The sequence below is a fragment of the Mchenga conophoros genome, linkage group LG3, assembly GCF_057382185.1.
Source record: "Mchenga conophoros isolate Kocher_MC1m ecotype Shallow Benthic linkage group LG3, M_conophoros_male_GT1.1, whole genome shotgun sequence".
NCBI lineage: Eukaryota > Metazoa > Chordata > Actinopteri > Cichliformes > Cichlidae > Mchenga > Mchenga conophoros.
The window spans coordinates 79,072,740-79,095,680 of record NC_140528.1 but is presented as its reverse complement, the minus strand read 5'-3'; the positions used below and the strand labels follow the sequence as shown (position 1 = coordinate 79,095,680).

The 22,941-nt window shown below is 39.4% G+C and overlaps 1 protein-coding gene across 6 annotated transcripts in view; it reads right to left on the bottom strand.

Annotated features, from left to right (window-relative positions):
- nrxn2b (neurexin 2b) overlaps positions 1-22,941 on the bottom strand; it is a 707,860-nt gene that overhangs the window by 291,675 nt on the left and 393,244 nt on the right. For all 6 annotated transcript variants that reach the window (XM_085267412.1, XM_085267417.1, XM_085267416.1 and 3 more), the window contains 2 exons: positions 12,934-13,107; positions 9,718-9,837 (listed from right to left, as the gene is read on the bottom strand). In XM_085267412.1, the coding sequence (XP_085123538.1) occupies positions 9,718-9,837; positions 12,934-13,107 (294 nt within the window). The remainder of the gene's footprint in view (positions 1-9,717; positions 9,838-12,933; positions 13,108-22,941) is intronic.

Below are 22,941 nucleotides of genomic sequence, written 5' to 3'. Positions count from 1 at the left end.
TTTCCCTCGACAGCTAAGGAAAGGGAGGCTTTGAAACCAGTGCCATCTCTCTCTCCCTCTCTGCAGGCGTCCCCGTCTACATCTTCGCATGCTCTCTGTCTTTTGCTTGCTCTCATCTGTACTTGGCCCATCCCCACGTTACCCGTCAGAGTACAGAAATCAAAGACGCCGAAAAGAAACATGTATGATAATGTGGAGAGACTCAACACAGCACATCTCAATATAGTACCGACATAAAACACACAGAGGGACATAGAAGCACATACACCACACTGAGTCGAACACTTTGAGTCAGGGAAATCAGGCGTACATATACTGGAGATTTGAAAAATTAGTTTGTGAATGAAGTAATAAATCAAGCTGAAATACTTTAGAATTTTTACGTTTGCACAGAATAGCAATGAAATGACATAAAATTACACCGTGGGGTTAATAATATGGTTCCAAAGGCTGTAAAGCTGTACAGTGTGCATCAAAGTACAGGTTTCTTTGTTCTGTTTTTTCTGAAATAGAAGGGCAGTGAGGGATATTCCTGATTTATCATCCTCCGTGGCCACTATCATTTATCAGCTCACTGGGCAACAGATTAAGGGCCGGTTTTAAAATGGCTACTGGGCTGTGTTGCTCGAGCAATTCTATTACTGGTGTTTTGAAATAGAGGAGAAGATGTGAGTACAAAACATATAAACCAGTGTTCAGGTAGGAGTGAGTTTATGCTACAATGACTTTCCTGATTTGTTTGAATATACTGTAAGAGCATGTTCACTCAATATGTACACATCTTGCAGGTTAAACCTCTTGTACTGAGAAAGCACAGGAATAAACCTACTTAGACATATCTTATGTTCTTGAGAGCTCATTATTGTTAACAAGACAGTTACCGGAACAATACGGCCTATTTCCACTAATTCAGTTGTGATACATTTGACAGTAGGTAGACATTTACATACAGTTCATGAACAGCACACTTGATTGTGTACATGCCCTGAATACATCAGAATATGAAACTAAATGCGATTCTTGTGCTTTTTGTAATTTTCTGTGATTATTCCAGTCAACCTGACACAAAACTGCTAAACAAATACCAGAATTCGTGGCACATGTTTCTCTTGCTCCTTTATTGCAATTACGCATGCACTAGATGTCTCATTTCCCTTTTTTTCACTGAGGAGGGAACAATGTCTGAGGAGTTAAATCTTGGCTTCAAATGAAGCGCATGTTTTCAAAACCCAGTTTAAGCCTCTTGCTAACACATAATCAATTGTTATTTCTGGAGAGTGTGCAAATAAAGGATTCTTGTTCAAGGACACCAAAAGAGTTCAAAGACACGCTGTGTCTAATGATTCTTCCAGCAAGAAGCTCAACCTGCGTTACTTTTTTCTAAAACCGATTTTACTTCTGTTAATTTTGCAGACAAAAGAAGTAAAACTCAAGGTTGAGCAAATTCACTTTTAATTAATTACAATAATCTTTATCTCTAAAAATTTATGGGGACAATACAAATTCTGAATGGTTTATGGTAGGATGGCCTCCACATATATATCCCATAAACTTTGTTCATATTTTACCCTGAATAGAGTCGTCAGGGTTGAATAGACTTGAAAGACCACAATTACTCTAACATCCTAGTATTAATGTTTAACTTTCTCATGCTTTAAAAGCTTAATCCCCGTTACCAGCAACATGGGATTTTCCCCAGCCTACGGGGAGCACCAGTGGAAAAAGAGTGTAATTGGGGTTGTACGGGGTATAAAGGGCAAGGAGCTAGAGAAGTGGAGGAAAGGGACAGGAGAAAGGAGACGAAGGACAAGGTGAAGGGGAGACTGTCAGCTCAACTTATCGACAGCTCAACCCCCACTGGGATAAATACAAGAAAGGTGTGCGTTTGTATGCATGCGTGTGCATCTGTGTGTGTACACGTCAGTCCTGATGATCTGCTATGTCAGCTTGAGTAAAGGTCTCCCTCTGTGCGGATGCCCTCAGGAAACACTGACATTCTCCGCTGAGTTTCTTATGTGTTTTCATGTGTGTGAGTGTGCAGGAAGTGAGAAACCGCCTAGCATCGCAGCATTTCCTCCGACGAAATCCAATATGTTGCCAGTGTTGTCCAATATTTCAAGTATTTTGGATGCAGAGCCACTCCTAAAGCACTGGCTATTATTTCAGGTAGTCAGCACTACCGATGACTGATGAAAATTGGGCATCTATTCGTCCTGAAGCTGTCATTCATGCCAGGGAAGACGATATCTTCTTCCAGAGATGAGCTTCTTCTGCATGGCCAAAGGTTTGCAGTGCAAACATTCATTTCCTTAATTTACAGAAAGGCAGAAACACATTCTATGCTCCAGAAACTGATCATTTGCACTTCTTGAAATGTTTGAATGTGTTTGAAAATCATAAACTGAAACCGAAGCTGAGAACAATGAATGGCAGATTGGAAGAACGTGTACTGTATCTGTACCACTCAGTTCAGTCAGGTTCAGTATATTGGCACTTGGCCGCTACTAAAAAAGTGTGAACAAAGGAAGTAACAGATATTAAGTCTGGCCTACCTGCCAAAGCTGCCAGGCTCACAGACAGACACACACTGGGGAAAAGAGATGTTTGCTGAAACTTGAAGTTAATGATCTTAGCAGAAAGGGTTTAGAAAATCTACAATAGTTTTCTAAAACTGTGCTCACAGCTAAACAGATGAATTAAATGAGAACTACTGCCATTGTAATATTTAATATCTACCTCCACAGCGAGCTACACGCTTTGTCATGTATTGCACGTGTTCAGAGTTCTTAAAACATTTACACACTCGTTGAAATTTTGAATTAACATAGTGCAAGTATTCCACTCACTACCTAAGTCTTATGCACCACAGGCCACATAATGTGGGCATCAACCCTCAACCAATCCCCTTCAAGCTCTTGAAATAGTGACTTCTAAAGTCCAATGGGCTTAGCACTGCCCTCTTTTGCAGAAGCCAAAAAAGCATTTGCATGCCCAAACACTATTTCATTACTCACTCACACTCTATTTTCCACTGCTTTCTATCCATACTTTCATTTCTCTGCCCATACTTTCACCCCCCATGTCTGCAAATGGGAAGATAGCTGCAGCCTCCCTGGTCTCTCTCCATCTAGTTTTTAAAGCAGCCCACTACTGAAAAGTGGAGAGGGAGCTTGTTGTGGGTCTCTGTGTGTGTATTTATGGGCACGAAAGAGAAAAAAAGTAAAGTAATTATTCAGGATTCACACTGTGTTTCTGGCTTAATGAGGTGGCGGTTAATCGCGAGGTCCAAACAGCGGCACTTTGGGACCGGCTGGCCAACAGTGCAGAGAGAAGATGGTAGTCACAGAAAGGGGTGGGAGGAATGAATACCAAATCCAAGCATTAAATGATAATGCAATGCTACAGAGAATATAACAAAAAAAAAAAAAAAAGTGAGACCCAGTCACACGTGAAAGGCAGTTGGCTTTTATGTCTTTCTTTTGGATGTCTTCTTGGATCCGTGGTTGGATCAGGAGGTTTGTGGGAGACTTTTTTTCCCCTCTATTTTGCCGGTCTGCTTACTCATTCCTCCTGAGCTTGGACTGAGTTAGCTGGTGATGAGAATGTGAGAGGGCTAAAGCCTCCCCTTAAGTCTGTCCTGATCCATGCTGCGTTGAGGACACGCTGTCCATGCTGAAGGTAGTGTGACCTTCATCACAACAAGTGGCATGACAATCGATGTTAAGCCTAAACCAAGTGCATTACACATAGTCAGGCAGGATTCTGTCTTGCTCCGGAGACCAGCAGCCATCATTGGGTTTTTTTTATTTCGTTTTTTTAAAGCTTTTTGTTTTTGCTGTTGGTTTGCCTTTCGACTGAAGTACCAAGCAAACGATCACCTGTAGAGTTGGTGGAGCGGAGGAGAGCGAATGCATTTCAGTGATCGGCTTTCATTAAAGTTCGGTAAAGAGAGACGACAAGAGGAACTTGCCGTGACCAGTGCTTGTTTAAACCTATCAAGCTCATCAAACATTAACAGTAGGCTAGCTGAAGCAAGAAACACAACACTTATCGAGCTGCATTTGGTCCCTTTAGAATTCTTGAAGTCAACTTATTTGCTTACTCATATGGTGATATAAGTAAGAGCCTCGAGAAAATTTAAAAAATGCATGCTGAAAACCAGATAGTGTTCACATATCGGTGCAAAGAAATGTAACAATGATTACAGAACTTGGAATAAATAATTGTTTGTTAGAAATTACATGCAAACATGTATTTTACAAATTATAAAGAAGCAACGCAACAAAAAAATAAAAGACAAATTGTGTGCAGAGTTCACAAAGACTCTAGATAGAAAGTCCAATTTCAGTGGCAATCTTTTGTACCACAAAAGCATTCTGATGAGGTTGTTTTTCATGCTGCGTGTGGGAATGTTGATGGAGAAAATAAATCGAGATGAGATATAGGGAGAGGAGGCAGATTGAAACCAGCAGCAATGCAAACAAACTGGCACTCTGTGCTCGATTAGTATGCCTGACAGCACTATGGCCTCGCAGCTGGATTCGTTGTACACATGCAAGTTTTGTGCTAATGCCCAACCAGTGCATATAGCCACACAAAGAACTGCACAAACAGAGCATCTCCTCCCTGGCTCTTCCTCTCCATCCCTCTCCGTCTCGTTTTCTCTCCGTTGTTCTCTCACTCACATAAACAGAAAAATGAAAGAGCAAGAGAGAAACAAAGTCCTCGTTCCACACGCTCTTACACAGCATCTCTGTCTGAGTTGGTTCCAGATGAATAAGGCAGAATACCAAGTGGCCCACTTATACGCTATGCAGAGACAAATAGACCAGTCAATCACTGCAGGCTGCAGCGGAATAACAAATGCTCTCTGGTATGTGTATGTGCGTGTATGTGTGTGTGAAAGAAGGGGTATGAGCTTTTTTATTATTTGCTGCTCCACAAATGCATCTGCGTGCACAAACATAGTGTTACAGTGCTGGAAACAACCTGCAGTTCTAGATGAATGTGATGTGTTTTTGAGCATTACAGCAGACCCAGTCTGTTTCTACTGTTAATGAGAACAGGAGAAAAAAAATGAGCGACGTAGGAAAAAAGAGATACAAAACACTGTTGGAGCGCCTGTGTCTCAGAGGTGCTTCCAAAGTAAAGCCTGTTGAGAAATGCCAAGTGCCAATTTCATTTGTACCTCATCATTCCCTTCAGCCATATTTCATTTATTAACACCCCCCCCCCCAACTGTTTTCCTAAAGTGCAGTGCTGTAGGCCTGCCAGACTAAACTGACCACTGAAGGTCACTGAAGAAGCAAAAACAATACTATTCAGCAGAATGAGAGCTGCTCTATAAATATTAAATGTTTCAATTACTTCAGATATCTGCTCAGAAGAACTGCATCACACAAACTAGAAAAAAAAATGTATCCGGCATGACTGAGTGACAGACCATCCCCTTACCTCGGATGGTGTGGGGATGGTGAGGTAGGGGTAACAGGAAACATTGTTAACACGGGGTACATTGACCAGATCCAATATCAACTTTCTGTCACAGGGAAATTAAATGTCTACAGCGTCACATTTCTTTTCTATAACATCAGTATCAGTGTCAGCTGCTAAGTCTAAATGAAATCGCTTCAGTGCCACTTACGGAAACAACTTCAGCAAGCAGGCAATTGTACTAAACCATCCATCTATTTTCTTCCTCTTATCCAATCAAGAGACATACGAGGGGGGTGGAGCCAGCTGTCATAGGGCAAGAAGACAGACATAGACATAGACAACCACTTACCCTTAGGGCTAATTTTGAATGACCAATTATGCAGAACTCACATGCATGTCTTCAACCTGTGGGAGGAAGCCAATGTACCCAGAGAGAACCCCCTCAGACACAGGAAGAACATGCCAACTTCACCCTGCCCTAAATTGCTAGTAGAAACGCTCAAAACAAATAAAGAGACATCTTGCAGATAGCATGACACCAAAACTCCACGAGTTCCAAAATTCTCACATTCAGATGGGAAAGTAAAGTATTAAAAGTATTCAATAAATACACATTTTTTTTGAAAAACAATAATTTAATTAAACATGAAAGGAAAAAAAACAATACATTTAACTTTAAATGTTTTTTTCTCTGTGTTTTCGCTTCCTCGCATCCCAGGTAGTGGATATGATTGGCTGACGCCCAACAGGTAATAATATCCAATAGAGACAAATAGCCTCACTTTATCTGGTACGACACATACGCTGTTATGGAATCGCTTCTATCTGTATGTAATATCTTCTCCAGTGAACTGTGAATCTGCATTCATAAATAATAACTGCAGTGTCAATAATTCTGATAACCTTTCCACCTAGAGTGAAACAAACGACTCTGGGACTGGACTGCGGAAATGACTCGAGCTTTTTCCACTGAAAAATATTCACCACGTGAAACACGTCTCTTACTGTGTTCTTGTGCGACTGAATTAAGCTGTAGGTGTGGGACTGTGCATGTTTGCACCACTCTGTTTTATGTGTTTGTGTAGAGGAGTGTAGTGTACATGCAGAGAGTGATTAATCACCCAAAGACCCTCTAAGCTTTGTCTACTATGGCCACCAAGAAAGCTCTTTTACAAACAACAGCGCAAGAATGATTACTGAAATAATTATGCATTATTTTATTCCCCACAGAGAATGAAAAGCAGTGGCAATCACATATCTTTTTTATTAAGTCTGTTTGTGTGGCCAGTAACACCGAAGTGTGATTGTGCGTGCGCTATATCTCTCCTTCCTACTGCGAGATAAAGAGGGGTCTTTGTCATTTATTTTTGCTCACCATATTTCTTCTATTGATCACATGCATTTAAACTTTTTCTGTTAGAGTTAGGCGACCCAAACACTTGTTTATCCCAGATTTATTGTGATTGTGCAAAAAGACAAACAAGCAGGATCTATATAGGTTTTGTTGCACAACCCATAACCCTATTGGTAAGAGTATGCAACTGCAAGTCGTCTGCATCCAAGGTAAACATGTTGAAATATCTCGGGATCTGGAGCACCCATTTCATTGCTACCCAGTATCATATTTCCTACCTTGGTTTTTCACAGCAATCTGAAGAAAAAGAAAAATCCTTGAAGTTCGGAACGTTTGAAATTTTCCTTACATAGTGATAAGATTCAAGAAGTATGAAGAGAAGAACGTTAAGATCAGAAGCCAAGAAGCCAAAAGCTCAAGTTAGTGTGAGCTCTCAAAGTCAGGAGATGAAATTTGATTTTCATAGTTTCAAGCAGACGGTAATGACAGCAGAAGGTCAGGTCAAAAGATGCGGCGCTGTTGTCGGGGGAGAAAGGACAGGCTACAACAAAAACAAGCTACAGCAATGCATGAAAACCTGGAAGAGGCTGACATACTGCTGTGTTAGACATTTGGAATAATGTGTCAGTCGACATCAGCTTAGTTGATGATTATTGTGCTGATTATTCCAGACTGTTTAACAGTTCTTCAATGTATCATCTTACAAGAAAAAAATACTGATAGGGCCTTAATGTTTTTCAGTTTAATTTTAATTAGCTATGCTGACATGTGAAAACTAGCCCATTGTTGTGTTACCAACTAATTTGTGATGCCAACAGTTTTTTTTAAGCTGTTATGAATGAATATTATGAATCTTACACTAGTATGTCAGCCCCTCACTGAAAACGCATCATATCATTTGCAGCAAGTTGTGAGAGAACTTTAACCAGCAGCCAACAGATCTGTAAAATTGCACTTTTATAAACAAAAAAAAGATGAAAGGCCCATGTCAGTGTTTACAGTCTTACATGTCTGAGATTTTCACAGCTTGATTTAAAGCTGAATCCTTAATAAGACTTTTCTGCACTGCAGACTCAAACTTGTTCTACATAGATGCTTCGTTTTTTTCTCTGCAGTTACACAATAGATTTGATCGGGCTGCTGGTGAAGTCCTGTCCTCCATTCTATACATTCTCACAAAACAGACACATCTTCCAGATTCTTCTACAGAGCACATGTTGGTATACTCACTGGTTCCTTATATTTCTACCTGTCATGTTCGAAAGCAGCACAGTAAAGCTGCTAACGCGCCCCACAGGCAACAACTCGAGCACAGGAATAAGCCTCCTTTCCCCTTTTCTATCATTTGCTCTCCCCTCCCAAGCAGCGAAGGATCTCTGCTTATCTCGGCATAGCTGTCATGCCGACAAAACAGTTATCACCTTCTCCTCCTTGCTTGAGAGTTCCAGGAACCAAAAGAACACCTTGCTAATCAGCTCCTTACTATCATGCCCGGTCATATTCTGTATAGCTAACCCAGCAGCCAATATAACGAGGGAAAAAGCACACAACAAAAATGAAGTCTTTCTCAAATAAAACATGGATTGGTTTAACAAAAGAAAAGAAACAGCAAAGAAGCTGAGGCTGGTACTTCTTAACCCACCACTTCATGAGCAAACAAAGACTTGTGCAAACAAGTCTATTAGCCTGTCACCCTACTTGTGCCCTTGCTTACATCAAGCCTGTGAAGAGTGCTGGATGCTAATTGTACATACGCTCCAAGTTACCAAGCAGCACACTGCTACAGACAGGATTCTTAAACAATGCAATATTTATTTATTTTTTTAAAAAAGGTATAAAATTAGCTTCATAACTTAGCTTTAACAGTTAACAACATAATGCATATTTCTACACTAAATCCAGAACAATTACAAATCAAACCTCACAGTCAGGTTTCTTATAGCTTATAATAAAACCTTCCCCATCAGACATCTGGATATTTATGAAGTCATTTCCACACTTCAGTGAAGCTAGTTCACACTTAATTATAGGGTGCACAGCTACTTCACCCTCAGTGAATGCCTTAGCCACAACCAGATTATAATATTACAAACGTACGAGAGGAAAAAAGAATGAAAAGCATTGACCTAAAAACCACATAAGTGACTAACCTGTGTCTTGCTGTTCTCTACCTTTTTTCTTTCACTCCCCAGCTTCCAGCCACCCAGCAGGGGGCTATGTGGCAGGTACATGGGACTTAGATCACTGTTTCTCCTCACAGCATGTGTTAGCACTCATGGTAAATTTCATGGTGAAGTTAGAGTTGTACAGGATTTTACTCTGAATAACAAGACAGTACCATCACCATCTGAAGAGTAATGAATGAGTCCAATCTGTGTGGCCCTACTGAAGTGCGATAATGACTTTACCTTGTTAAACAATGTTTATGCAAGCTGTAGAGCTTGTTAACATTTGACTGTTCACAATTAAAATATCCTAACATTAGCTAATAATTATAATTATCCAATTAAAGTCATTATTATTAGCTAATGTTTAGATATTTTAATTGTTAGCAGTCAAATGTTAACAAGCTCTGCAGCTAATTTACAAAAACATTTTTTAGTTCCAAACTGAGACACCGGATCTGTGAGGATGTGTTCATGTATGTAGAAATGCAGCACAAGAACATCCATCTACTAAATGACGGCTTGAAGATTCATGCAAAAAATTTAATTATCAATTGGAGAATGCTCACCAATCACTTTATTAATACAATACCTCTTTCACTGACACTCTGAAAGCAGACTTACAACGTTGCCTGTGGAGCTTTAACTTTAAACCACTAAACAACAGCTAACCACCACTGAATATGTTTCCACCGCCTGACTCACTGCACTCACACACCTACTAACCATTTTTAAACAATTAAAACAAAAACTTTGACTTACGGTCGTTGCAAAATGAGCCTCCATAGGACGTCATGCTGCAATCGCAGGTGAAGCCCTCCCATTGCTGGAGACACACCCCCTGATGGTAGCAGGACTCCTCCGTACAGGTGGTACTGGGTCCTGAAGACAAAACCAAAACATATGGCATCACATTTTTTGTTCAATCTCATTCAAAATTAAATATTTCTAAGACCAAAAGGCAGAAGCAAACGATCATGCACTCTGGATAATGAGAGCAAAGGACAATTTTTAAAGCTCCATTTAGCAATTCGTGACTTTTCCACTGTGGATTACACACACTATTGACCCAACAGTGCACTGTCACATCAGCTGGCAAGATTCAACAAGTGTTTTGCCTTTGCTGACTGACTGAAATGGAAGAAGACACGACTTTCCAAGAAAAATAGATTTTGACTACTTGTTCTCAAAATAAAGATGGTAATGGTAAAATGATAATGCTAGAAGGCAAAAGAAAATAACAATGAACTACTGTTATAAGATTAGGATACAGATAACATGTTAGGAAAACAATGGTTCTAAAAATAAATGTGTGTGGTGGCTGTTGTGTTGGTGGGGTTTCTCATTAAAATCTCAATTAAACACAGACATTTTTAAAGAACCATGGTTCAGTGCCAGACTAATTTGTTTCCACAAAGATAAACAGACATCTCACTGTGCCATTTACAAGTGGTCCAATTAAGACACCCTACCCCCCCCCACCCCCACCCGCGTGCTCCAAACTTATAAAAATGAAATGTTTTATTTTGTGTTGTTTATATGCCAGTTTCCATTTAATCATTAGTTTTTAATAATCCTCCACAGCATGTCTTTCTCCCCTCACCAACCAATCACAGCAGATGGCTGCCCCTCCCTAAACCTGGTTCTTCCTGGTTTCCTCCTATCAAAGGGGAGTTTTTCCTTCCCACTGTCGCTAAGTGCTTGCTCATAGGAGGTCATCTGATTGGGTGTTTTTCTCTATATTATTGTAAGATCTTCGCCTTAAATATAAAGTCCCATATATGACTCAAAGTGAATTAAATTGAATTGTTTTAAATTGTCCACTTTCTGTGTTAACTATGTCCTTATTTACTGATTAAAACTTCCCTTAAGGAGCTAATAGAATATATTGTCATAAGCAAAAGCCATTAAATGATTTGTTCATTCTTCCTTTATATTACTCACGTTATCTTTGCATTTCTTCCTGAGAGCTCATGAGAACATGCTATTAGGTGCCTTAAACTTGTTGGAGCATAAGACTCTCATCTGTCATGTTTGCTCCAAATGTTCAAGAAAAGGTAAAAAGCAACTGAGCACATATCTCCATTACCTTGCTGTTGACAACCGGGTGCTCGATTAGCAGCTTGGTTACAACTTGAACATCTGCCTACGTACTAATAGTGTGCTTAATTGAGTTTCTTAAGCAAATATTTCACCAATCCTTGCAAAAATTATTATGTAGATTACATGCTTTTTTAAAATTATTTACTTATTTATTTTGCATGATTAGAAAATGTAAATTGAAAGCATTTTGTATTTATCTTGGACATAGACTGCCCATTTTTTGCTTATTTCTCCTGTCTTGAGCTACAATGAATAAGCAACAGTGCTTTTGTACCTTGACTTCAGTCTCCTTCACTTCCTCCCCTCATCTTGTTTTTTGTTGTTGTGATCCGCTGAGTCAGTATGCAGTTACAAGAGAAAGCTCAATGTTCTAGCCTTTGTCTGGCCTTATCTCTGGAGAGACTAGACCAGCAGCCACCTCTGACCACTCTGTATCCCCAGTCCACAAGCTAACAATGACCTAAGAACCAGGTTGGTGCGGACCCTGGCAGTGATCCACATCCAGGAAAATAATACATCTAAAAAAGTCACCTTCAGCGGTCTTGCTTTTTCTTTTGAAACCCAGCATTTTAAAGATCGAACCTACCAACAGATCAATCATGTAAACAGCGCTTCTTCTCTGGTATATGGTTCGGGGAAAATATTCTGAAAGTGATTATAGTTAAATTAGATCACCAGTCAGAATAGTTTTTGATCTATTCCTGCAATATCAACAAGGGAAAACATGGTTTTGCAATAGCCCCAGGACTAGATATACTAATATTTGTCAAAAGAGTCCACCGTTCCAAAACTGGTCAATTACTACTGCTCAAATCCCTGGCACATCAAATCATTAACTAATATTAGCATCCATTTCTGGTGCCTGCGGGATTCAATATGATAGCTTAATGCAGTTTTAAACTCTGTTTGGAGCGAAGTAATTGTGGTGTATAACTGTAGGCAGGTAATAAGGCTGGCTGGCAGAAGTAGCAGTGTTAGGGAGCAAGAGAAGGGGGGGGGGGGGGGGGGGGGGAGAGAAAAAGCTGGATCACTACTGCATCTAGTCGGCCAATGCGGTCCTCAGGGAAATCAAGTCTGTGCTCTCCAACGTTCTGTATGCCATTGAGACGTGGTGGAGGGGAGTTAAGGGTGGGGTGTGTGGAAGGGGAAATGCTATAGCCAAAATCTACTGTTATACTCAGGATTAACTACCCCACACCATAGCCATGCAGCCTGAGACATGGTGGCCAGCCCCGCGCAGCAGAGGTAAAAACATGACAAATGCAAGATTGATGAAGCAAAAGCCAGCAAGGGTGGAGCACTGCTGAGATTTGCCACACTGACAATAACATTAGAGGGGAGAGGTGCTTCCCTCATGCAGGTTTTATAGTGCAATAGAGAGGATATACAGAGGACAGACTGTAAGAACTGTCCCGAGCTCAGAGAATTGGGCGTGGCCATTGGCGATATTAGGGAATAAAGTATATGGAAAATGGACTCGGTTACTATACTTCAGTGTCTTAAATGGTCGCTTAGCTAAAGAAGCAGGCTTATGTTAAAGCAGGTCACAATGAAACTTTAAGAAGGCAGAGTTACTATTAGAAATAAGATTTTTACTCATGTCCCAAAACAACAAACTCAACTTCCGAATCGTTTCCTCATAATTGCAGTCAATATGTAAAGTGAGAAACTGTTGACCAGCTGGCATTCACTGAATGAAATGACTCTTATTAATATTAAGACAAGTGTATTCTACACTAGATGGTAATCATCGCCATTTGATTTCCCCCTAGTGACTCACAGGTAAGATTTAATGATTGATTGAGTGATTTCTTATCTTTAAACAGTTTAATTGCATATTAAGCTCAGTATATGACAGCTGCTGCTTCTACTTACCATCGCAGCCTCGTTCCACCTGGCCCACCCTGTGGAGGGCATCTGCGATCAGGTCAGGGAGTCTCCCATTCAGGTCCACAGAGGCCAGACAGCCCTGGTACCCGTCCCGAGATGCAATCAGTTTGGGCAGATTGCTGTACATGCTCTTTGTCACGCCACCGATGTACAGCTCCCCTGCAAAACACACCCATAATAAGACCAATGAGAAATAGCCAATGGTTAACATTAGTAGAAATCCTTTAAATTTACTGGTTCATTTTAGTTAAAAACAAACAAACAAAAAAACTACATTTTGATTTCTAACAGCAACGGGTGTCAATAGGAGGCTTTTATACAACACGGTCGTAGTATAAAAATAGGTTGCCAAATATTTCAGTGGTCTAGAAATAGAGCGATGATGGAAATACATACCAAATAATTACATCCATATTTGGAGTATCACTCAGTGACTGTAATCAACTCAGAAATGGATTATGAATGCATCGCAATATCTGCGTGTATGTGTGCCGGTATAAAATGTCAGATATTCTAATATAGTTTTTGAATGAAAAGCACAGTTATGGAAAAGAACTTGAACATCATGTTAGCATAATAACAACACCAAGTACTGTGACCGTGGCTGCTGGTATTTTGAGCAAATCATTAAGCCATCTGTAGGTACATGGGGTTCCTATGAATGCCAAACTATGCTTGTGCACTGTGAAGATTTGTACCATCAATGTTGGGAGGTTTTTTCTCCTGAGAGACACTCTGACAAAAGGCTTGTCACTGAGGCGGCAAGAACATGTCTGAAGAACATGTTCGATTCAAAGAAACAGCTTATGGTTGACATGTGTAAACTGTACAGTAGCAAGCCACAAGGATTGGCAATGTCATGTGAAACCTGACAGACGTATTCCACCAACATGTCCGTGTACTGCACTCTCATGGAGTGAAAGATAAACATATAAAGCTCTTTAAGCAGACAGAATTTGCGAATCCTAAGCAAAATGATAAAGCTACAAATGAAGGTCTCTTTATATTACTACATAAAAGGAAATAACCGTCACTTTTTCTGTCTTCCAATTATTTTCCCTCTCTCTTTTTCTATTTCAGCCCTCTGTTCTGGAAAGTTTTGCAGAAAATGCCAAGCGAAATTATGATAAACACAAAAAGGCCTTTGATGTAAATGCATATGAATAAACACGGTTTGAAATGCTTCAGGCTTTTCATATCATCAAAACTCCTACTTTACGCTTTATCTTTAAGAAGGCATAAAACGAGCATCCGGCAAAACCTTTCACACAGGGGCAAGATCCTGCTACAAAGATAAGGCCATCTGAAAACCTTCCTACTTGGACAAACTACAATAATAATTTTTTCACAGCTGAAAACCAGAACTTTCAACTGAGAAGCAATGAGCCACAAGGTCAATTATATGTGGACTTTGTGTAATGGAATGAGTCAATGATGTTTGCCAAGTCGTGTCTAGAATTAATGAGTACTTGACACTTCATATTTTCCAGCCAGGGCTCCCGGGCATTATAATCAATACAAGGAAAGCATTAGCTGTCCAACTGAATGATGTCCTGAAATCATGGCTGTAAGAACCATTTAGCAAATATGAAATTATCAGTATGGTATTAATCTCAAAAGAGCAAACAACGCATTTCTGCAGAAGTCAACAGCATGTTAGAGATTGTACTAACCAGCTGCATAACTAGAGCAGACGAGACAGGAGGGAGGGCTGTGCCAGATGTACTGTAAAAATTAGTCATGCAAGTTTTGTTTTCTTTCAGTGGAGTAAAGAGTACAGCTGAAGAATAAGTATGCAGCGCAGATGCACACGCCCACTCAGCGAACTGGGGTCTCGCTGTGCTCCGATTGGAGTTGAATATCTTTTCATTTGAATTACAGATTTCTTTGGCTAAAGTTTTGCCTCCCTTGTTCATCTGGGCCATGGACGTTTTATTCCACAGCAAATATTAAAGCTCATCTACCTTCATTTTTTTGGTTTTCTGTTTCTTTCATCTAACACGGTTTCAACATTGTTTTACTGTGAAGGTTCCTGACATCTGAAGAGATCACCTACTTACATCACAACTTTCTTATCTATTAATTTTCTGTTTATACAGTAGAATGCTTCAATTTCGCGCAGTTATAATGAGCACAATTTTACCATTTTTACATTTGACAGATGCTCCTAATTTAGGCTCATTTGTTTTCACACTTATTTGAAAAATAACTTTTTTTTTTTGGACGGGGCTATGGCTCTCTACATCCTCTTGCAGACCATTACATGTGGAAACCATTTGAATACAAGCGCGCTGATCCACACAGGTGTGCACACGGGTGTTCACTGTTCGTAGACTTAAATTACACCTTTCTTGGCTACTACTTCAAAGCACATTGTGCGTTGTCTGTCCTGCGTGCTGCACAACAACATTGAATATTTAGTATTTACTGCTGTTTACACTTAGCTAGATTAATGTGATGGTGTTGTGTTTAGTATGTTGCTTTGGTTTTTTTGCTTGTTTTCTATTCTTTCTCTCTCAACAGGTGATCCAGGAGATTTTATTTTATTTATTTATTTATTTTTTCCCCTTTCTCACTGTCCCTCTCCCCTTCTGTTTTTCTTTTCCTTCCTCTTTCTTTCTCACTTTCCTATCCCTCACTCATGTCTGTCCCATCTGTAAAAACTGAAAATAAAATAAAATAAATAATAAAAACAAAGGTCGATCAAATGGACCAATACGGCAATGCCACGATGATCCATTTGGCAAAATAAATCCATTGGGTATCCTTGTTGGTCTTCAGACAACAATTGTGACGGCAAAAGAACCAAATGGGACAGGCAAAAAATAAAAATTTAAAAAATAATTTTTTTTTTTTTTTAACTTTTAAAACATAAAACATAAGTAAGGCGCCGACTTTACTTTCAATCACATCTATAATTTGCTGTGAGCTGTGATTTAGCACACAGTGCTACTGATAGTCAGGTTCAGAGCTTAGCAAAACTCTCTGTTTATACACCACTTTGCATTTCATTATTAGTTATTATTAATCTCTGGCTCTCTTCCAGACAGAGTCTTTTTTCGTGTCTGCCCAAACCCGCCGTGGCAGATGGCTGCTGCTTCCTGAGCCTGGTTCTTTATGTTCCAAGTCCTTGCTCACAGGGGGTGATCTGATTTTTGGGGTTTTCTCCCTATTACCGTGGGGTTTTTACCTCACAATACAAAGTGCCTTAAGGCAACTGTTGTGATTTGGCGCTACACAAATAAAACTGAGTTGAATTGGATAAAATGATTTCTGGAGAGATGATGTCTATCATGTTGTGACTACCTACTTTAATATTTGAATATGACGAGTGCAGTGTTGTTACAGTTTTGGGACTGTTTAAGAACAAAAGTTTAGAACGATGAGTAACCATTTTCCTCCCAGCCAGAGACTGTGTCGTGGTCTGGGCTCTGCTGTCTCAGCAGTAATGCATGGCTGTTCTGCTGAAGAGCTCAAAGACATCCACAAGACGGGACCAATTACAGCCTCCCAGACCTCACCGGAGAACACCACCTCCACATCTCTACGGTTACCATAATGACCTCTCAGGGGCTGATGGGAGGAATTGGGATGCTTGGATACAGAGCTCTAGAGAGTGTCTGACAGCACCATGTGCAAGAGCACACTGCATAACGTTTACACTAGACAAAAAAGATTTTAAAGGGTTTTAAAGTAAAATATAGATCTCCTTAATAATGGTTTCATTTCTCTTTCATGGTGTGAAACCTCATACAAAAGACTTTGTGGGACTTGGATGGATCACTTTGGGAACAATGGAAGGTCTTCAACACTTGACCCTTTTTTGATAACTCTCAATTTTATATTCTTAGAAGTGCAATGTTGAAATCTATTATTATTTAGCCCACATTGGAATACCATCAATTTACTGTAAGCCTGCAAAGTAGCAGAAGATTTGTAAATAAAGAAAAATCTTAATTATGTAAAATATTTCAGCAACATTTCCATTGCAGGATTCACATTTAAGCAAATATTTGCCACTGGCCATATTACCTCCTTTGCTCAAAGGGTTGGATTTTCTTGAGCTGTATTGATTCCAGTAAAGCACAAGCAAGCTCAAAGAGTACTCAAAGATTTGCTTAGCTGTTATAAATATGACTGTGCTGAAAGTTTCAGGCAGAAAATCGTATAACAGCACAGTGACAGTGGGAAACGTGGCATCAGATCTAAGTGAAACTGTCAGAAGTTAAATTGTTTTTCTAAGAAAAACCGGGGCTTTCTCGGCTTCAAATCTGAAGGTTAGCAAGAAGGCTGACAAAGAGGGTAGTACATGACATTGAAAAATGCTTTGCATAAATTGAGAAGTTGGATCCGAAGCAATATCACCCAGGCAAGAAGAGAAATGGAAAACAATTTCATCACAGACACAGAATTTCCTTAAGTTCTCTCTGTTGTCCACATTCATGGTGGTGCACAAAATGACACTAAGCAACACAGTGGGTTCCCTTCTCATTTAAATATGCAGAATGATTGACGATAAGATTCTACCGTAATTGAAAGCGAGAGTCTGGTTTAATATCACAGTAAATATCACAACAAATCCTCTTATCACCAGGGTAGCAATAATTTTGTCCAAGCAATTTTAGATGTCCCCACAATAAGAAAGTATTCAGCTCTTTTCACAGCTTGTTTTATTCTATGACAGACCAGCAGCATGCAGGCACGCAAGACAAAGGAGCTTTTTGTTTCCAACTTTTTTTGGAAGAATTTTGTTTCAGTGAGATGTATGAGTCCGGACAGTTTCGGCTGTGTCTGTGTATATCCACTGTGTACTTTGGTCTGAAAAATGGCCAAAGTTTGCAGGATAAAAAAAAAAGTTTGAAAGACATAGCCGCATTTAGTGCTTTGTCTACAAGTTCCAAAGCTCCAATTTGATCCCTTTTATTATTTTATACTTATCTGCACACCACACAAAGCTCTTGCAAAGATACATACATATGCATAGAATAGTTGTTTAAGATTTTAATTCATTTTCTGAAAAAAATGTTGTTTAAATCCAATAACAATGTTAAGCTGTTCATTTTATGCGGTCAGTATGGCTCGTCAGCTCAAGACAGGAACTGTATCTCATCCCTCCCTGTAATTGGCTCCCAAGTGCAGTGATGGTATTGCAGTCTTTGCCCATAACTTGCAAAACATATTTTTTGTGTGTGTGTCTATATATAATATAAAGTCTGATAATGACAACAGGCAACGAATGCACAATGCCCGATCCGGTCTCTAAACAACACTCTGGCTCCTTCTTGCTGATTCCCTGCTGTACACAAAGCTGACCATTAACTTTCATTGAATGCTCATGCATTTCTCAAGTCTTCACTCTGGCTGTTGCTTCTTTTTGCTTCAATATTATGCTTGCTACAAGTTGCTAAGATTAAATAATCACTGAAGAGAAACACATGCAAAAACACGCATTTATACAGAGTGTTAGCAATGGCAGAGCACGTTACTGCAGAGGTTTGATGAGGGAGGGGATTGCACTCCAGGCTTGGCTGGGACAATGGCATCCAGCAGGAAGATGCAGGGAATCTGTGATTGCTAATTACAGACGCTCAAAAAATCTGTAAGGATGCCTCAACAAGATGACTGGTGTAGAGAATAAATGTTAACGCAGCTTGTGCGTTAATTGCTGATGCTAAATTATAAGACGTATAATTATGTTGTATGTTATGTCTCTGTTTTGGATGTGTGCTTTTGAGATGTTTTGAATACTGCCTGAGGGGGTAAAAAAAAAGAAAAGATTCAAGGCAAGTAAAGCTGTAATTATATGATACAATTGTGACAGCAGGTGCATTCTTGCTCTTGCTCCTGCTAAATGTTACAGCAGCAACAGGTGGAATTCATTTTTAAAACTAATCCTCGTCTAAAAAAAGGACCACAGACAGAGTCAACTGAAAAGACCAGTAAGGTGAAATGCAGTCTAATAATATTTAGCTAACATCACCAGCAAAGCAATGATGAATATTCACGTTGATTTTTTGATCCTTGATAGGAAAAGCTTTAACCCACAGCCACGTTAGTGATACTTTTTGCATAATTAAATGAGCCATTACATTTCTTTGACTGCAGGTAATACGAGCAACAGAACTCAAGAAGGGGAAGAAATGTTCTTGATTAGCAATTTGCTCATTATTGTTTGTTAATCTACATCAACAAAAACAAAGTATGACTGAATTAAATACTCTAATAAGAGAGACGTGGCTTCTGCAAATACCAAAAACGTAGTAATTGTACAAAACATTTCAGGTCTGATTCACAGTAGATTAGTTGTGACATCAACAAAACAGCAACATAAAATATCGCGCAGCCTTATGAGTCAACTAGAGAAGAAAACTGAAATGTTCTTTTATAGGTGACAAGAGGCGTTGTGTGTCCCATGACCAAACCTTTCAGTTGATATTAGCACCATAGTGAATGGGATTACAGTACATAAGGTAATGTAATGTGTTTGTTCATCAAGAATAGCATTGCTTGTGGTGTTAACATCCATAAGGTCTGTGCTGCGCTGGAACTGGTGCGCTCTCTTTTAATAAAGCCCTCGATACACTATAATAATTTATGGCATAGCCTGTGGTATTAAAATTATACAAGCTATAACCAACCCATAATTTCCCCACTGGCTGTATATCTAGATTAGAAAAAGAGAAGAAAACAATGGCAAACTCATTATTTCTACAACAAAAAGGGAAATAACACACGTAACCGCAACTTTACATTGACACAAACTCACTCTGTTGTCACGCGAGTCCTTGAAGGGGCTTGAGCAGAATTTGTGCCCGTGCTTGCCTGTGACACTTTCTGAAAGATTGTTTAGTGACACAGACAGGCATTATTACACACTTTCATGCTTCCATTCTCTCTCTATGAAATGTCACTCCATATTCAATGTCCTTTCGCTTTGCCTTGGCTCTATTGCACTTCAGCTTTTTCGACTTTGCTCGGTCACCCTTCTTCACTCTCCATTTTGCCCGTATTTGTCTTCATTTCTCTGCCCTCTTATTTCCCATCCTCACTGTTTTACACTCACAATATTCTTGCCTTGTCTGTCTTTATCTCCTTTTTACAATCCCTGTCTCTTTGCTTTACTTAGTTCCAGCTGACATGCGGTGCAAATGCCAGCACAGGTCAGTTGTTCTTACTGGTTATGCGAGTGTCTGGTTTTCATTACATCAATCAAAACTAGCAGAAGCTGAGCACGGACAGCATGCACTTTTGAACTGATGATGTCTTTTAGGTAAGACTTTTGGTTTTGCCCATAAATGAGTGCCTGATCAATTTCTGGTTAATATAGCACAGATGTTACAATCACAGAAGGGTTTGAGATACCTGCGAATCAGACAGTTTGCTCATATCTTTCCCAGTAGCTGCTCCCACAGTGTCCTAGTAGCTTACTTTTGATGAAACAAGTCTGCAATATCACATCAATCTTTCTCTGCTGAACAGATTTCACACATTTTAAACATGTATAATTCTGTGTTAACAAGATCAATAGGACCAAAGGTTGGCTTCTCTATCACAGTTCTTTCTTTTCTGTTATTTTCCATTGTCCAGATATATCTCTATTTACATAAACTGTGATCCACATTATACAGCTTATGTAAAATGAAAATTGAGTGACTTTTATTCAATTTTTTTTTGCTTCTTTTATTTCCTCTGACTTCAAAAAAGGTATCAATCACAGCCAAAGGGATTTTTTTGTTTTGTTTTTGTAAGCAAGACTCAGTTGTCATGCAATATGTGGATGAAGGAGAATTAAATAAAACATGGAACAGTGCAATGACGTGCAAGATGCATGAAAGAAAAAACACTGAGGTTTCCCGAGAACCAGTAAGAAGTCGCTGAACTGTTAAAAGATCTGGGCGAGCACGAATAAATTTGCTTTGATAAAGGCTTGTTAAGAACAGAGAGAAACGTTTAGCTTGGAAACTGATACACATAGCACTGCAAATAGTTTCAATTACTGATAAATGGCATCATATGGTCCAGAAAGTTGGAGCTGTGGTTGGCTGGTAATGCTACATTAGCACCAGGGAAGTTGCTCTTTTCAAGGGGATGTTAATGCTTCATGATGGCAATTACAATACGTGGAATGTGTTTTTGATAATCTGCTGATTAATTGTAACAAATTATCAAAATCCAGAGTGTTATACAGGACCAGTATGTCATTAATGACACCCTGCAGAATAATATGTAAGCAGAATCTATACAGCTGTATACAAAAAGAAATATCTAAAGAAATATATAAAGAAATATCATTTTTCACTTGTATTCATATCCTGGCTGTAATATAATTGTTAATTAATAAAGACATTCTTAATCATCGTGAAAAAATACAAACGTAACTGAACAAAAATGTCAAACATGGCGTAACAGCGGCACATTCTGGAGTCTTTCAGCCTCTCTTCCCCAGTATTTCTGACATGATGGAGAAGGGGTCCTGTTAGTTTGGAAAACAACACATGCACCCTTGACAATTTTGCATTCATAAGAGGCATTATTACTAGCCAGACACCTGCAGGTGAGTATCACCCAGCCAATGGGGCTCTAGGGAGTTATGACGATTTGGAACAAAAGCAGTTCCATTATCTGCTAACTAACCAACACTGAGTGTGGTTGAATTAGAGACCTTTTTTGTTGGTCTAAATTGAAAATCGTGTGGAAGGACAATTTGAAAGGTTCTATAACTGAAACAGTAGGAAATTGAGTCCAGTTATAATCTTTCTGGTGTTAGATAAATAAATTATTTTGCTACAGTTCTTGCATAACTGTCACCCATTACCTTTCCCCGCATTAACTGAACTTTCTGCTTTCTGCACTAATTGCTTACTTAGTTTTTGAAATGGCTCTCTTTACTGTGTCTCCTCTCCCATCAGTCCTTCAACATTTCACCTGGGAGTTATGGAAAACAAGATTTCTTTTCACTGGCTCATCTGCCAGGAGAGATGTTATAAATACATCAGTGGAAAAACAAAGTGCCATCTCCTTTCTGCCCTTCTACTTGAATGGATAAGAATTCAAGTGTTTTTCTTGATGAGCTCAATTAAATGTGCTTTTCCACGCCGATTAACTATCGTGAAACTGTTTCTTTAATATACATTGCATTTTTTGCATTTGTCTGCATAAAGGTTGTAAGACAGCACAGAATAAAAAGCCTAGAAAAGAGCATTAGGGTGCAGAAACAGACACACTCTCAGAAGAAATGCTCACTTTATCTCAGCTCCACCTTCAGTGAGGAAGCCAGCTTTTGAGAGAGAAGCCAGAAATGGAGAGAGAAGAAGGTGGGGTGGAAGAAAAAAAATGGCCAAAGCTCAGAGTAATGCCACAGTAAATTGTATTGGAAGACAGGTCAGAGCAAGAAAAAAAGTTAAAACACACTGCTCTATTGCAGCACTCGTGCTCCCTAGGCCGTCATTTACTGAGAGAGCCCTGACACTGAGCAGAAAATAGAGGGGGTAGAGAAGGACATGGGAGGGAAATGAATCAAAAGAAAACAAAAGGAGTCTGGATGGCAAGTGAGACTTTACAGGAGTATGCGGAGAACCTGTATAGAGGATACTGGGTTCGCATGGCATCTGATGTCTCAGCACCATGTAAAAAATAACTTTTCTTTATTGGATGATGGGCATAAGCTAAAAACTGTAATTACAATCAGTGCTTATGTCCGTTTTGGAACTATGGCTGATTAAACTGTAGTTAAAACTATTCTAGGTGTTGATTGTAAACGTTAATGAGGAAGATAAGGACAGTGATCTCAGCATCATCAATTAAGCTGCTGCTGATGTAGATTGTGACAAATAAACGGTGCGATGCCTCTGAAATCATCCCGCCCAGATTGCGCCGTTCAACCGGGTGAGGAAACAGCTCGAGACAGTTATACTGTTTGATTTCAGGTGCTAATCCGGTTTTGTAGCATATGATTTGTTCGTTATTATTATGCAAATGCTTCCAAGCGCTGCT